The following is a 15,269-nucleotide window of genomic DNA, read 5'->3' as shown; positions in this document are numbered from 1 at the left end:
GCTTGCAGTTTAGTGTCTTCTAATCATTTGGGGGGGTTAGCATTAATCTTAATGTCTAAAGTGATCCAGTTTTGAAATGATATATTGTTTAGAACCTGACTGAAATTCTTCTGTAGAAACTCTGTGATCATAGGGGTCCTCAGGTGCACTGAGGCACTGAAAAGCTAGTTTTCACTGACACATAGGCCTTTTTATCATCAGGATGAGGTAGTGGTCGTATTTTAATTAAAATGTCAGAACAAATACTGTTGGAGTTATTGAAAATGAATCACCAGATAAAGTGAGCACTGGGCCATGGCAGGTCAAAGAGGCAAAGTCACCTGGAGAAGAGGACTCCATTCATTTTCCTGCCTAAATGAGGAAGAAGTAACTTTTATGAGCAATGTGAACTTTTAAATATATTAAAGAGCATCTTGCCCTGTATTAAGGCTCAGACTTTCACAGGCTGATGAATTTAATTTATATTTCAAACTCTTCAGTATGGTTAGCACCTATTTTTTAAAAAATATTTGACAGTTCTAAAAAGATACTGAAGGAATAGCATAGATTTATCTCTTTTTTTCAAATTCAACTGCTTTAAAATACTGTTTTGAATGCTGTTGTTATCTAGAAATTCTTTCCTTGGAAAGAAGTAAATCTCGCAAGGTCTTTTACAAGCTTCATTTATTTTAGAGGAGGTAAAATACCAAAAAGGGGACAGCAAATATGCCAAACAAATAGTATCTATTACACTAAGAATATATGTTGTATATTCCTCCATTGCATTCTGCACTGTTAAAAAGTGACCTTCATCTTCCCAGAGGTTTTTCTGCCTGTGTGCAGAGGGGTTATATGAATGTGCAAAGTGACTGCAAGAAGGTACAAATGATGAAGAAGCAAGATGTAGTTTATGATCATTTTGTATTCATAATAAGCATTGTAGCACAGTGCAAGTCCTCAGGAAGCACAGATAAATAGAAATTAATCATTTATTTTCATTTAGCAGTATTTCCACAGTTTAGAGATTCTACATACTGCATATCACACATCTCAAAAAGAGTACTTCTGGGTTTTGATAATTCTTTATCTGCAGTTAATTTGGGGGGAGGTATTCTTTGTGGATTTTTCTTGAAAATTTCTTTTATTTAAACCATGAGCATTAGTTAGTCTCCTTAGATTGGCTTGAAGACACTCAGTCTTAAAGCACACAAAGGTCTGTTATGAGAAGAGTTCCCATACAAAGATAAGCTATTAAAGCGGGGGAGGGGGGGGGGTGAGTATACATCAAAAATATCTTTGCATATGGAACGCAATAGCTTCAAGTTGGCACAGCCCGTGCAGGACTTGTTCAGACCGTCATATGCTCATGGAGTTTATCCAGAGTAAACTAGATAACATGAAGTGGAAAGGCGTTAAATTTAGACCAAGCTTCTTGGTAGTGTGCTTTTAGGTGATAATTGGTTCTTATGTGGCATAGTGTGTACAGGATAAGTAGAGTTTACGTACCTATGGTTGTAAAGGAGAAGACAAGTATGATGAAAGAGTACCTCAGAAAAGAATGGAAAGTAAAATTAATTGGCTTTTTAAAGAAAAAAAAAAAGACTTTATTATAGTAGTTCCATGTTAATAAATTGACTTTTAGTATGCTAGATTACATATTTCCCTTATTACACGTGAACACTGATTACTGGAAACACTTCTTTTTTCTTTTCAGAGACTGAAAATGAAGAACTAGAAAAACCTAGAGTCCTCTGGGCAGTCTACTTCAACATGAGAGATTCTTCAGGAGTTGACAAAAATTCATATGATGGCTTACCCTCAAATGTTTATGTCTGTTCTGGACCAGACTGTGCTTTAGGAAATGACTGTGCTGTCAAACAGGTTGGGCAGATGAATTTTTTTGGTTGCAGAACTTCCATTCTAAAGACCTAAGGAAGTCCAATACAGTCTACTTTTGTTCTGGGTTATTCTGCTTTATGCTATGTAATTAGTACTAATACAGCTGTAAAACTTCACAGCTAGATACACAAAAATCTTACTTAATAAACAAAGTTAATGTCAGTGGGATTGAGAATGGAGTAAACTTGAGAAAAGGTCAGCTGATGTAGTAACATTAAGAGTAGCAGATAGTTAATCTGAACAGGTAAAGGGAACCTAGAAGGCAGCAGTACCTGAAGATGATGATCTTGGTAGGATGGTTACCTGCTCTAATACTGTGGAAAGGAAAAAGTGTAAAGTAATTCAGAAATATAGATGATAACTCCCCAAAACATGTAGTCTTTCACCTGTAAGGTTAAAGAGGAGGTACAGTAGTAGAGAAGCAGTACAAATCAAAGGTCAGAAAAGCCTATCTACAGTTCAAGTTGGAAGGATTGGCAAAGTGGTTTAATGTCTGCAGAACATAGTCACAAACCTAAAACCTATTGGAAAAAACCCAGCATATTTACTAATCTGGTACATTAAGCCACCTGTCGTCATTTACCTTCTCTTTGCCTTAGTATCACTGAATTAAAAATTATATGTAATTGTGTCTCTGAAGGAATTGAGGGGAATGTCATTCTATTCATGACCTTGAGATAGTATTTGGCACCAAATCACACTCAGTTCTGATTTTTAGTTCTTAGTATTTGGATGTCTACATATCTAGTTCCTCCTAACTAAAATCCTGAACTGAGAACCACTTGCAACTTGCCTAGTAGTAGGCATAGCATACCAGTACTCAATTTAAGACAAACTACTAGTGCATTGAAATTTGAGGTGAAGAGTGATAGCTCCCTAAACAAAACTAGGTAGATGGAGAGATCGTGAAATAACCACCTTCTGTGTTGGCAATAGGCAGAATATGTAGGGACACCAGATCTTCAAGGGTAGGTATGTAGAAATTCACAAAGAACTTCATATCATACCTCTCATTGTGCCTGCTCCATTACTGTGGAGCAGAAGACAAGAAGATCATGCGAATAGGTAGATTACGACTTGTTCAACAAAAGGTAGCTACAGCTTCTCCTTTGCTCTTCCATTCAAAGATCTACCTCAATAAGGAAGGTATAAATTCTTAGGCAAATCTACCACAGCAGTCACTGTGGTGTCAGGGTGCTTTCAGAACTAACGCGAGAACACTTTTACATCTTTGTAGAATTAACTTAGACTAGTCATTTTTAAAGCTGTTTTTTTTAATGGCCATGTTCAGAGAATGTGCATGCCATCTTCTAATCACTTGCAGGATTTTTTATGACTAAGTCATAAACCTCTTAAAAATAAGATTTTAAAGTGGAAAGGCTGACATAGCCTGAACTGTAGGGTCAGAACAATTAAGGGCTAATAGTACCCTTCATTTTGCTTTACAAGGCAATAATTTGCCTCCCAAAGAGGATAAAGAACTGTAAAGACAAAAAATAACGCAAAACAATTATTATAGTAGCAGTTTTAAATTGTAAATTAGTTCTTTTCTAAATGAGGTTTTTTAATTATTATTTAAAACAGTGCAAGTTAAAAGCTGTTTAAATACACTTAAAAAACAGCCTTTTTCTAATTCTGATAGCCACCTTTTCTAGCATTCAGCTTTGTCTTACCTTAAGAGCTCTTTTTCTTACCAATGAGTAATGGTATTATAGATCGAGCTGTGTTTAAATATTCTAGGTGCCGTAGTTAGCCTTTGTGTTAAATTTGTTGACCATCAGTGAGGTAGATGTTAAATAAGCAGATCCTGGAGGAGAAACAGGATCTAAAACACTGCCTTTCAGAAAGAGTAGATAGAAGGTACATTTTCTTGAACCTGTTTTAAATTTTGAAACAAATGGTCACTAGTTAGAGTGAAAAATATTTTAGTGTAAACATGTTTAAAATTAAAAGTCATAAGAGAAAATAAAAGTGAGGAGCATATGTGACAACGAAGTGAAGAATAGGCTGAAGATAAAGCAGAACTCGCCGTTAGAATACACGATTCCCATCTAGCATGCAGGTACCTTTTAGACAAATGTAGGAGGGAAATACATGTCGGTTGGTGTGCCTTCTAACCCCAAATCACTTTCATCTTCCTAGCAATGGGACGGAAGTCTCCAAACATGAAATATTTACAAAGTCATGGATCAGAACACTTTAAAAAAAGAAACAAAAAACCACTGTGTGTATTAGTCTTGGAGATAGCTTGGAAAATTGAATCTAATTTCTCTAATCAATTCTGTGTTTACTGTTTTAATGATACTTCCCATGATTTATATTTTCATTACCATTAGTATTACTAACTTCTATATGTCATGCTCTTTGATTGTATTGATGATACATTATTTAGGAGGCAGTACACCACAACTTTTACAGACGATTATCCATCTACAGCTCAGTATACAAATGACTTCATTTTTGTTCTATTTTAATTTAGTGTTAAATTCCTAGTGTAATATTGAATTAATCTTGATGTCTGCATTTACTTTCCCTGAGGATAGGCTAAATAAAATGTAAAGTGCCACTTATGATTCCTTCAAATTCTATATGTATGGATCAAGTAAAGCATCTGGCTTCCAGTTTTTTATTTTTTCACTGCTACAACCTGACGTGAATTATCATGTTCTAAAGTAGTATGTTCCCTGAAGTATTTCAGATTTCTGAGACATCTTCATGTTCATAAGAAGCAGCACTAAAATTGTCATGCCAATATTTGTCCTTTAACCTGTTTACGTTTTTTTCTATATCTGGAAGGATTTCAGAGTTATTCAAGTGTGTCGTATTTCAAACTACTGTTAGTTTGGTAGTGTTCTCTGTAAAAGTTGCTATGAAAGCCCATACAGCTTGTCTACCTGCCATCAAGGTGCATAGCTGGGATACAGTAAAACAGTAACAAAACATAGTTTTATTCAATTTCAAACAGTTATTTAGAGTATCTATGCAAGTGCTTTACATGCTTATGTCTTAATGCTTAATTCAAACGTACACACCTGAAAGCTGGTACACTTAACTACTAAATATTGAAGAAACTATTTACTAACTTAATTAGTTACAATTAAGTATCAAAGTGTTATAATGAAGGAGCTGTTAAATTATTATCGGTTATTCTGCATGATTTCAGTTGGATAAAGTTAACTTAAAAAATTGGTAGACCTGAAAGCACTCTAAACCATTAAATTGTTCAATTATAATCAATGTCATGATGTCCTACATAACATACTGAGAATTTCTTTGCATGTTTAACCTCATAATTATTTGACCATTTTTGGAGTGGATATCCACTGACTAATTGGAGACTGAATAACTTTTGAGCACTGCATAGGAAATGTTTGTGTGCTCTAGTTTGTCATACATTTAGTGCAAAATATGACACTTTTCTTTGATATTCTGTTAAATATAATAATAGTTTAAGTATATTTTGGAGCTTCAAGTTTATTTCAAGTTTGCAGACTTGAAATCAAAAGTCTTTCTCTTACCTTCAAAAACTTAGTTTGGTAAACTTCTTTGGTAGGATATTTGTACCCTCTTGCCCCCTAGACTTACTAGGCAAGGTTTTCAAATTACAAAACCGTGTTTTTGAAGTAGAGAATAGAATTTTTTTAAATTTTTTTTTCATATACTAATATTAATAGTTTTAAACAGTTTTAAATGGGTATGGAAGAGTGAAGTTTAGGAAGCAGAATGAAAAATTAAATTGAACTGAGAGTAGACAGGGTCATTTAAGCAGTTAGTAATGGAGTCCTACATCCACATGCTGGTGGGCAGTGAAGTTTATCACAGAAAGCTGTTTGGTACATGCTCAATGATGTATTAATCTGAAAACAATTCCCTCTTGTCCAGGAATCCGTATCATGTAATCAGCCTTTGCAGTTGGCATTAACTGACCCTACTGTCAGCTTTTTCAGTGCAGTGTCTGGTAGCAGTATGAATATAAAGATTAAATGCATTCTTGCCTATGTGGGAACTCTCATCACAGGTCGCCTTTAGGGCATAGTTTACTGAATAGACAAAATAGAGAGGCAATATTCCTTTGCCTTTTTAGAAACCCCAAACATAACTGTGTCCTGCATCAGTTGTCTCTATTTGCCTTAGAAGCTTAAGGACTTGGAAAAGGAAACCTTTATAGAAATGTGAAGTGCGTGTTGATTCAGTAAATAAATTCCTGAGCTCTCTAGCTTTTTTTTTTTTAAAGATAAGCTTATAGAGAGGTTATTTGCACAAGAACATGTAAAACTATTCAACATTAGTTAACAAAGCTGCTTGCATTCTTGTGGTTTTTTTAAAGGATTAAGGAGTAAGTTGCTTATACATTTCTTCTCAGAAAGGCACAATTTGTGCACATAGGTATACACACATAATACATTGAAATTATAGACTTTTTTTGAATAAATTATAAATGTATCATATACAAATATGCATGTATTTTCAATGATAATATTCCATTGGACGAGAATAGTTCTCAGTTGAGCTATCTATGAGCTGTTCAGAAAAACAGAAATGGAAATTTTTTTGTAGTTTTTAAATTTGAGAAGGAATCCCCTATAGATATGATGTAGATCGTACTTATTAACAATTTCCTGGCTTTGCTTGTCATGTGAAATAGATTGTTCTCTCTGGAAAGAGGCAAGATCTTCCCCATACTTTGCATTTGACTGCAGCTACGGATATTTTCATAGTGGAAAAGATCATTTTGCTTGCAAAAAATCAGTTTTGTTGTTCTCAATACAATGTAGAATGACCAGCATTTTTTAAAAAGCCCCATGCTGTGACTTTCCTAGTAGAACAATGTAAAAGGTTAGATTGCTTTTTCTTTTTTGAGGACTGCAAGGAGTGGATTTCCCATGTGTTTACAATACTGGCAAAGTATTAAATCACTATTGATTTGAAAGAACAGAGGGTGATCTTAAATATCTGTAAAATATTGCTGCAGGGTATTACATTTCAAGGTAAAGTTTATTTTATGCTTTTTTTTCTGAATAGGCTGAGACTATTTTCCAAGAAATGTTTCCTACAGAGGAATTTTGCCCACCACCACCAAATCCAGAAGATATTATTTATGATGAAGATGAGATTGCGCCAGAAGAGTCTGGATTCAGTAATTCACCAGAGACAAAATCTGAACCCTCAACTGAGGAAAGCAGTAGCGGAAGTAGTACTGCTTTTAAGAAAGAAGATAATGAATAATGAATTAGCTCTGTTCTCTTAGTAGAAGAGGAGGTTGACCCCAACTAAAATGTAAGGGAGGAAGGGTAAGAAAAAGAGGTTTTAAAAATCTTAGCCGTACTATTTGCGATTGCCTTACTTTCCTTAGCTTGAATAATCTTTCTCTGTCAAACGGTTTAATTGATAGCCGAGTCGTTTCTAGATGGTCATAGGTTCACCAGATCCAGGGGTGTTTGTAGCTAAACAAAAATCACAGAACAAAGCATTTGAATTTAAAATGCTAAAATAGGATTCATGATTTTTTGAGCGAATTTGGTTTTGTTTTAAATCTTGGAAGGAATCATCCATCTTTTAAACAGTCAACAAGTCGAATCTAATCAAAAGCAAAAATGTGCAAGTTTGCTTACCAGTCAGAATATGATCTTCTGATACAACATGTCACAGTTCTACTAGAAACATTGGATCTGGGCTAATTAAACAGTTGAAGGTGAGCTTCACAATCTGTCCTTCAAAGTGGTTTTATGAATGGAACTTAAAGGCAAAAATATTGACAGTTCTGGAGTGGCTTTAGAATATGTAATAGCTGTCATGTTTTATTTGTATAATGAAAAATCTCTTATATGGTTTTGAAACCAAAGCCATAATTTAGAAACAAATACAATCCTGTAGTTGTTCCTCACATGAAACTGTTTTACATTCAATTTTTTTTTCTTTAATAACATCTAATAGATCACACATTTTCACTAGTGACTTAATTTACTCTAGTCAGGAAAATAGCACAATTCAAACTTAATGCTGGATTTCCCAACAAAATTTAAAATCAGAAAGGGAGCGTACCTGTTGCTAGTTTCCCTGGATTTGTTGCAGCGTTTGTGCCCTTTAATAAGCCAGTAGTTCATTTTTTGAAGTATGGTGTCTGAGAAGTTTAGATGATCATTAACTGAGGGTTTTTGTGGTGGGGAGAAGGTTCAACTGATAATTCCAAAGGTTTGTATTGATCCCAGTTAATAGGATTAAAATTAGTGCGACAGCTATAAATTATGCATTTTGTAATGATAAATCATAAAGCATTTATACAATAAAATTTATTGAAGTATTTATAAGCCTAGTTTGTATGAAAAATTACAAAATGAGAAAGCTGTTGTAAATGACCATGATAAACTTGCACTTCTTCTGAACAATGCTTGAAGTTAGATATTCAGATCAGAAAAATATTTAGCATTTACTTAAAGATTTACCTTAAAATGTACGCCCAATAGATCAGTAGTATAGCTAAATATAGAGATCAGTGAATTTTGATGAGTCGGGGTTTAAACTTCTACATGAACTTTGATATAGTTCTAGCAGTGCTTAAATACTGTACGTAAATAAAAAATGCCATTGAATAACGAATATTCAGCACTGCCTGAACTTGACACAGCCAGGCTTTTGTACAGTTTCGCAGTGCACGTCCCTGCCTTTAAAATGGCTTCATGCCATAAAGGTTAATTTATTTATTTTTTTTTACAGCATAACTGATAAGGTTAACTTCACTTTGTCTTGCATCGTGATACGTTGTCCGACTTGCATTTCAAAAACCGGTTTGTTAGTGTTTACATTCTTTGCTTATTGAATAGGTACCATTGTGTGTATAATCCCAAAGTCCTCAGAAAAATATATGGTTGAAAAGTTTCCAATGTTAAACAACAGTTATCTTTGGATGCTTGTGATTGAGCAGTTATTTATATATAGTAATAAGCAGACTGCCTCTTCACTTAGCTGTAATTTTTATGTGTATTGGAAAGCATGAGTGTATGGCAATTGTATTTAACATCTACACATATGTAAAAGAACTAAGTGGAGGACTTAGTTCCTGTTTGTCTTTCAATAGTAGGGATCATAGTTGAATTTTTCATCTTCTATGTTTACAACGAAATCGTTTGATGAAAATTAAAGGTTTGCTTGCAAGTGCATTTTTCTGTGTTTTCTTTTAATTATGCCAGAAAAGCAGTTCATTTGTCAGCTGAGATTTTCTGATAATTCTGTTGTCTACTTTCATCATGTTGACATCTGTAATAAGATTGAAGTTTATGTGTGTGACTGTAGGTTTATATAAGTTAGCAAGTTTATATAAGGTAGCATCTTAGGGCTTTGTGTCCATGTGAAGCAAAGTTTGGAAATACTGCAAATTTGATTTTTAGGTAAGACAGAATAATCTACAAGTTGTCAGCTGTGACTTTACACTACATTGATTGCTTAAAAACTGTTTTCATGTCTAGTTGGTAGGGTGAATGGAAACATAAAATGTTTTTCCTATGGTACTTGAGTACCCAATAGCTCACTTGCAGTAGCAGTAGATAAGACTGTTGATCTTCGTATTTTGCAGAAATCATGCACTGAACTGCATTTTGTTCTTGCTTTAAATGATTTAAGCATACAAAGTGAGGGTTAGGCTTATTTGAAGTAGTTTTTAAGGTTTGTCATACAGGATGTATTCAAAAGATAACATGACTTTTTAAAAACTGGCAATTTATCTGTAGGATTATTAATAAATCAAGTTAAAGAAAGATAAGGTTAATTGAATTTTTAAACAAGTAGCTGTATTATCCTTCAAGCACCTTGGAGCTCATACAATATTCACACCTTTTTTTTTTTTCCTAAGGAGTGCTTTGATATGTTTGAATTCCTTTTTTTAATGAGTACTTTCTTTTTAACTTGGTTAATTGGATTTACCCTTAATATTCAAACATTCAATTTTATACTGTTTTCTCTCTGCTGTTGTATTGCCTTGTCTGTATGACTGCAATTAGTTACTGTTCCTTTGGAAGTATTTTCAGCCATGAAGCTGCTACGTCTGCTTTTTCTGGTGATGATGATGCTTAGGGCCATTTGACAGGTAATCATTAGAACTTAGATCCTTGCAGACTATGGGGTCTTTTCTCCTATCATTGCAGGGGGATTTATGTAGGTAACTCCTATTAATGTTAATGGGACTTGCATGTGTAAATCCTCCTTGCATCAATGGGAAAATTGACCCCTGAAAAAAAACATCTTCATGTTAGACTTGCTGATTCAGAAATGTCCAGGCACTGTCAGCTCCTGTGTGGAAATGTGATGGAGCACGTGCTTTGTGCCGTTTCACTGAAATGCTCTGAAGAGGACTTGGGGAATTTTCAGGGTTTTTATCTTTTATATTGTATTTTATATTTTCCATACACTTCTGAATCTTGTCAGAGTTCCTCTAATGATTCTTTTTATGTAGCTAGTATGAATTTCACTTTTTATACTCAGGAGTTTGCATGGCTCCTTCTGCTTCGGCTCTCACTGTGGTTTAGGCCCTTCTTTCTCCCCTCCAAATCTTTTTACATCAGTAATGTGAGTTGCAACAGCTTAATTTCAAGAACAATTTGCTAGTAATGTATTGATTAATGACAAGTCAGAAGTATTAAAATACTGTTTTCACACAATAAGAGACTAGGTCACTTACAATCCATAATCTCAACTGTTGAAAGGATAAAGTCAATTTCCTCAACGCTTTTCCAGGCTGGGAGTGGGAAAACATGTGAACTACCCACTTTCCTCGAGAGATGAAAAGAAGAAAGGAGAGACAGACAAACAGATGGAAATCTTTACTTAGGTGTGTATGATTTCAAGAATAACTTTTTTAATGTGATAAAAAGTTACCATAGAAGGATACTTGCAGCTGTAGAGATAAGTAGTACGAAATGGTTAGCCGTGTGGAATTCATGTCGTCAGCCTCATATCTAGCAAAAAAAGTACTTTTGGTGGAAATAGAGCTTATTAGCAATTCCACCATTATGTTTATTTACAGGCTGCCAGTTCCTGTTTATAAGAGTGACTGGTTCTTCAAAATCTGGATGGGGAGCCAGGCAGGAATGTTTTAAATCTCAATGACATTTGAGATTTAGAAAGTTGACAGTGAAGTATCAGGAAGATGCAGTTGTTGACTGCATGGGAGTTCTGATCGGAGGAGACTTTAATAGAAAAATACTTTTCCTGTCACAATTCTAACAGACAATATATTTTACGCTACTTGCATACATTGACAGAAAAGATGGAAGGTATCAACCTAGGTATATATCAAGCCCCAGATGTATTTGAGTAAACAATGCTTGTGTAGACAATGGTTGACTCCCAGTGTATATAATGCTGCTCAAGTGGCAGTTTTATGTAGGTGTCTTCTCAATCTTGGGGGAAAAACTGCTTTAAGAGTATTGCAAGTTTTATAACTGGCCAGTATACTGAATTCAGTAGTATACTACTTCACCTGATTTTAGTTTTTCCTATTACTTGTCAGATTTCTTTTTACTCAAAAAGATTTAAGTATCAAGTAGAACTAAAATACTTTCTTACAGTCTAATCTTTTGATTACCATAAGAGGCATGGTGCAAGGTGTTAATACAGATAATGCTGATTTTTACAAAATCTTAGAACATCCACATTTTTAGGTACAGATTTTCAGGATCTCATACTTGCTTCTGAAATGCCACCCTGTAATTCATAATATATTTGGGTCTTTGGAGAAGGCTTTAGTGCTATTCCTCCATTCTGTATGGTTAAGACTTCAGTAAGTGGAGCGTGCCAAAGGCTATGGACACTCCATCTGTCTTCTCAAACAGAGGAGGCTTACCTTCTGAGGTCTTAGTGCATGATAGCAATCACCACTGGTGGCTAACAAATGTGGCTTCGGCTTTTATAGCTGCTTTTTTGCTGCTCCAATTTCAGGAAGCTTATTCTGTAGTTGAGTACTGGTAGCTTTATCTTACTCCTTTTCTTTTTCTCTAAGCGTGGAGCTGGACTAAGAAATGCTTCTCTGTTGGAAGTGATGTCTCGATCCTGAAGCTGTTAGGTTAGTAAGTCATATTAGCACAATAATAAAACATCTGGATAATGTCATGTAGACTCCAGTTCATTGATACCTCAAAGCCTAGTTCACAAGCCATAAAACCAGTGTGGTATTTGTTGGTAAGCTGGTATTCTGTACCTGTGTTGAATGTCCAGACTGAGGAACAAGTTTTTTTTATTACTGGCTGACATCATACTAGAAACTTGAGTCTAGAAAAGGATAGCTTGCAAGAGTCTTCTCTCATTAAAAAAAAAAAAAAGAAAAATTTTAAAGAAATCACAAAGCCAAACACTCCTGTGCTGTTTTAGACTATGAGTACATAAGAAACTTTGTAATGGCCAATGTGGAATTCTGAATCTATTCTGTTTTAAACCCAAGCATATTTCTGGAGCTCACCCAAGGGAAAACCATTTAATCATGATTAGAGACCGGCTGTCAGACCAGTGTAACGAAACATTTCTCTGCTCTGGGAACTTTTCAGTAGCATGAAAGTCACTGCAAGTTATGGTTGAGTCCTTTGTTGTGAATAAATTACCCAGTGATTTTAGTCTTATTTCCTGTTCAAAAATTTGTGTAAGCCTAGCTAAGTACCTTCAGTGAATAATTTTTAGACTATAGATTATTGAGAGAGAATCCACTGTATCATTCTTACAGCAACTTATTAGCTAAGTCATGGTATTTTCTTGCTCCATATTTGGATGCAGAAATAATACATAAAACTTAATTTTAAAAATGGTGTATTCATTATCACGTCATACATTTTTAAGACAAAAAAAAATGCTTTTATGAAAAACAAAAAAATGCTATGTACTATTAAGGAAGCCATCATAAAATAACTTATTCTGGTGACACTAGTACATGATGCTTGCATTTTCTTTCCATAAAAGTTTTAAGCCAAGAAACCTTAGATTACTTTCCAGACTCTGTCTGAATCTAAAAGGAAAATGTGAGTATGGTAAAAGCTATTAGCCCTCTCAGTTACATTTTAAGGACGTGCTCACCTCTGCTAAGGTATCACTTGAAATGCATACTGCATAGAGTATACATTTAAAAATTTGGTTTGCATCAGATCTCTTCAGATGGCCTATTCCAGTGTCATCTCTGATGTCTGAAAAAGCATGCATGTGCACAAATGTGATAAAGGGGGGACAAAGCAGTACTCAAATGAAGAGTAACCACAAGCAGCGGATAATGTATCAACTTGGGAATCAAGAGAAATGGGTATATTTTTGGCTCTGGCACAGGTTTCCTCTATGAACTTGGTTGAGTTATTTCCCTTTAATGTCGTAGTAAAAAGATGTAAAATGGTGACAGATATTTTCTGAAGCCTTTTGAGAGGTCAATAAAATATAAAAGTAACCTATGTATTTGAGAAAGAAAATGAACAGTGCTAATGAGAACTGTAAAAATGGGTAGCAGTAATACTTGAGTAGAGGTGCAAACGATTTTCTGAGGAAAAAAATCAAATATAACTATTATAACATGATTGGGATAGCAGATGTTTTGTTAGCCAAGTCCCTTTTTCCATGGCTGACATTTTCTGTGTTTCACAAGTAAGGTTTCACCAATCAGCAGAAACCCTTTGTTTACTGCTTAATAAAAATAACATAAAATTATACTTTTTTTTTTAAAAAATCTTTTTCTGATTATGCATATTTTGCTGGCAGATTGTAATGCATATTGCTTCATTGTTTAATTAGGACTTAATGCTAATGTCATTAACATTCTATGTGATAATTTAGTAGGTTGCCTATTTATAGACATAATGAAAGTCGTATTTTTTTTGTCATAAAGTGCTTTTGACTGTGCTGTTAAATTAAAAATAATGTTCAAGTTACTCTAACCTGACATTAGCTTTCAGTTTCATTGTCCATGGTCCAGTGAATCTGAAAAATACTGCTACATGCACTAAACATGTTTTTTTTAATTATTGATTATTATTTTTTTAATAGAGCCTAACTCATCCTTTCTTTTGAGAAAGAAAAAAGAAATAGACCGAATTAAGCAGGAATCTCAGAAAACTTAGATCGGAAGTTTGAAATAATTGTCCTCCTTGAAGACTATTTGGAGTTGCAACACTGAATTTAAGTAATCAGAATCTTACCCAAGTTTTATTCTGTGGTACTGCTTATAAATGAGGTAGTTAGGCAGCACTTCACCTTTCAGTTTATTACCGCAAATATGGGTGTGTGCTTTATTTGTGGTTATAAAGTGCAAAATAACTGCTGAATTTGGTACTCCATGTCGTCTCTTTAGTATGGACAATGAATTCTATGCATTTCTTTCTACACGGCCTTTTTCTGAGCACTTGTAGTATCTTATTCACATAAATGATCTCCTTTACTAGAAAGGTTTTTAAATAAAAGCAGTGGGATACCTGTAACAAAAATCAATAAGCACAAAAATGTGAATGAAGTACACTTCAAGGAACTCCTAAAATTGTGTTATGGCCCTGTTTTGGAAGTATTTTACCTGATGTCCTTTTGTACTTAACTGATAAATACAGTATATAATACAGTGATGATATCGTGCACGTTGTTACTTTAATTCACCTTTTTACAGCTTGAATTATGCGTACTTGTAGGGCTTCATTTCTATACTTTTTAACATGTCCCAGTTTAATTAAACAGGTCTTTTCATTGTGTGATCGACACTCTTTAATCCCCGAGTCAAACATGATCAAGGAGGTTTAATGGTGCCAGGCCAATGAACAGTACTTGAATAATAAGTGGGAAGTAGTAAAAGGTAAAGAAAATACATTTAAGTGCTGCCGTTCCCTGTACCCCTACGTACACATGGGGTGTTCTTGGTGGTGGGAATAAAAGTTGGTGAGAGGTGATAAAATAGTTTGTACTTCATGGGCTCAGAGGACTTGTGGGGAAGCTGTAGTGTCCTCTGCGTGAGGCTGATGGTGGATGCTGCCCCGATGGGGCTGAAGGCCACCACTGCCGGTGGCGTGGCCTGTCTCTTCTGGCCTGGATGGTGGCACCAGCAGCAGGAGGGCTGGGCTGGCACGCCTCGGCCGCGAGGGAGGAGAGCCCTTGCGAGGTGGGAGCGGGTATGTCTGTAGGCAGCGCTGAGGAAGAGGGTCTGCATGTCTCTGCTCCCTGCTCCTCTCAGCTGCTGTGCTGAAGCATGTGGTGCTCCTCTCCCACCTACCTTGCATTCGTGATGCCTCTTCTGTCCAGTACGTACTCAGTTACTCCAGAAGGAGAAATAATCCCCCTTCTTCCTAGGGGGTTACACTTGACCTTGTCACTTCCTTCTTGAGAAAATATAAATAAGTAAACTAAATTTGTGGTGCAGTGCAATGCATGATGGCACAAGCAAACGCCTGGTT

General features: G+C 35.1%; 1 protein-coding gene across 7 annotated transcripts in view; it reads left to right on the top strand.

The window, feature by feature from the left end:
- CHM (CHM Rab escort protein) overlaps positions 1-15,269 on the top strand; it is an 80,199-nt gene that overhangs the window by 64,198 nt on the left and 732 nt on the right. The window contains exons 14-17 of one of the 7 annotated variants that reach the window (XR_012675522.1): positions 1,694-1,860; positions 6,901-7,155; positions 10,606-10,699; positions 11,870-11,932. Coding sequence is in view for 1 of the 7 variants with exons in the window: in XM_075161955.1 (XP_075018056.1) it covers positions 1,694-1,860; positions 6,901-7,104 (371 nt within the window). In the remaining 6 variants the exon portion in view is untranslated. Of the gene's footprint in view, positions 1-800; positions 859-1,693; positions 1,861-6,900; positions 9,036-10,605; positions 14,454-15,269 lie in introns of those variants that run through there. The other 6 variants (XR_012675521.1, XR_012675520.1, XR_012675523.1 and 3 more) reach the window with 6 other exon arrangements.

The sequence above is a fragment of the Calonectris borealis genome, chromosome 13, assembly GCF_964195595.1.
Source record: "Calonectris borealis chromosome 13, bCalBor7.hap1.2, whole genome shotgun sequence".
In the NCBI taxonomy this organism is placed as follows: Eukaryota; Metazoa; Chordata; class Aves; order Procellariiformes; family Procellariidae; genus Calonectris; species Calonectris borealis.
The sequence above is the reverse complement of the archived record's forward strand: the minus strand, read 5'-3'. Positions and strand labels throughout refer to the sequence as shown.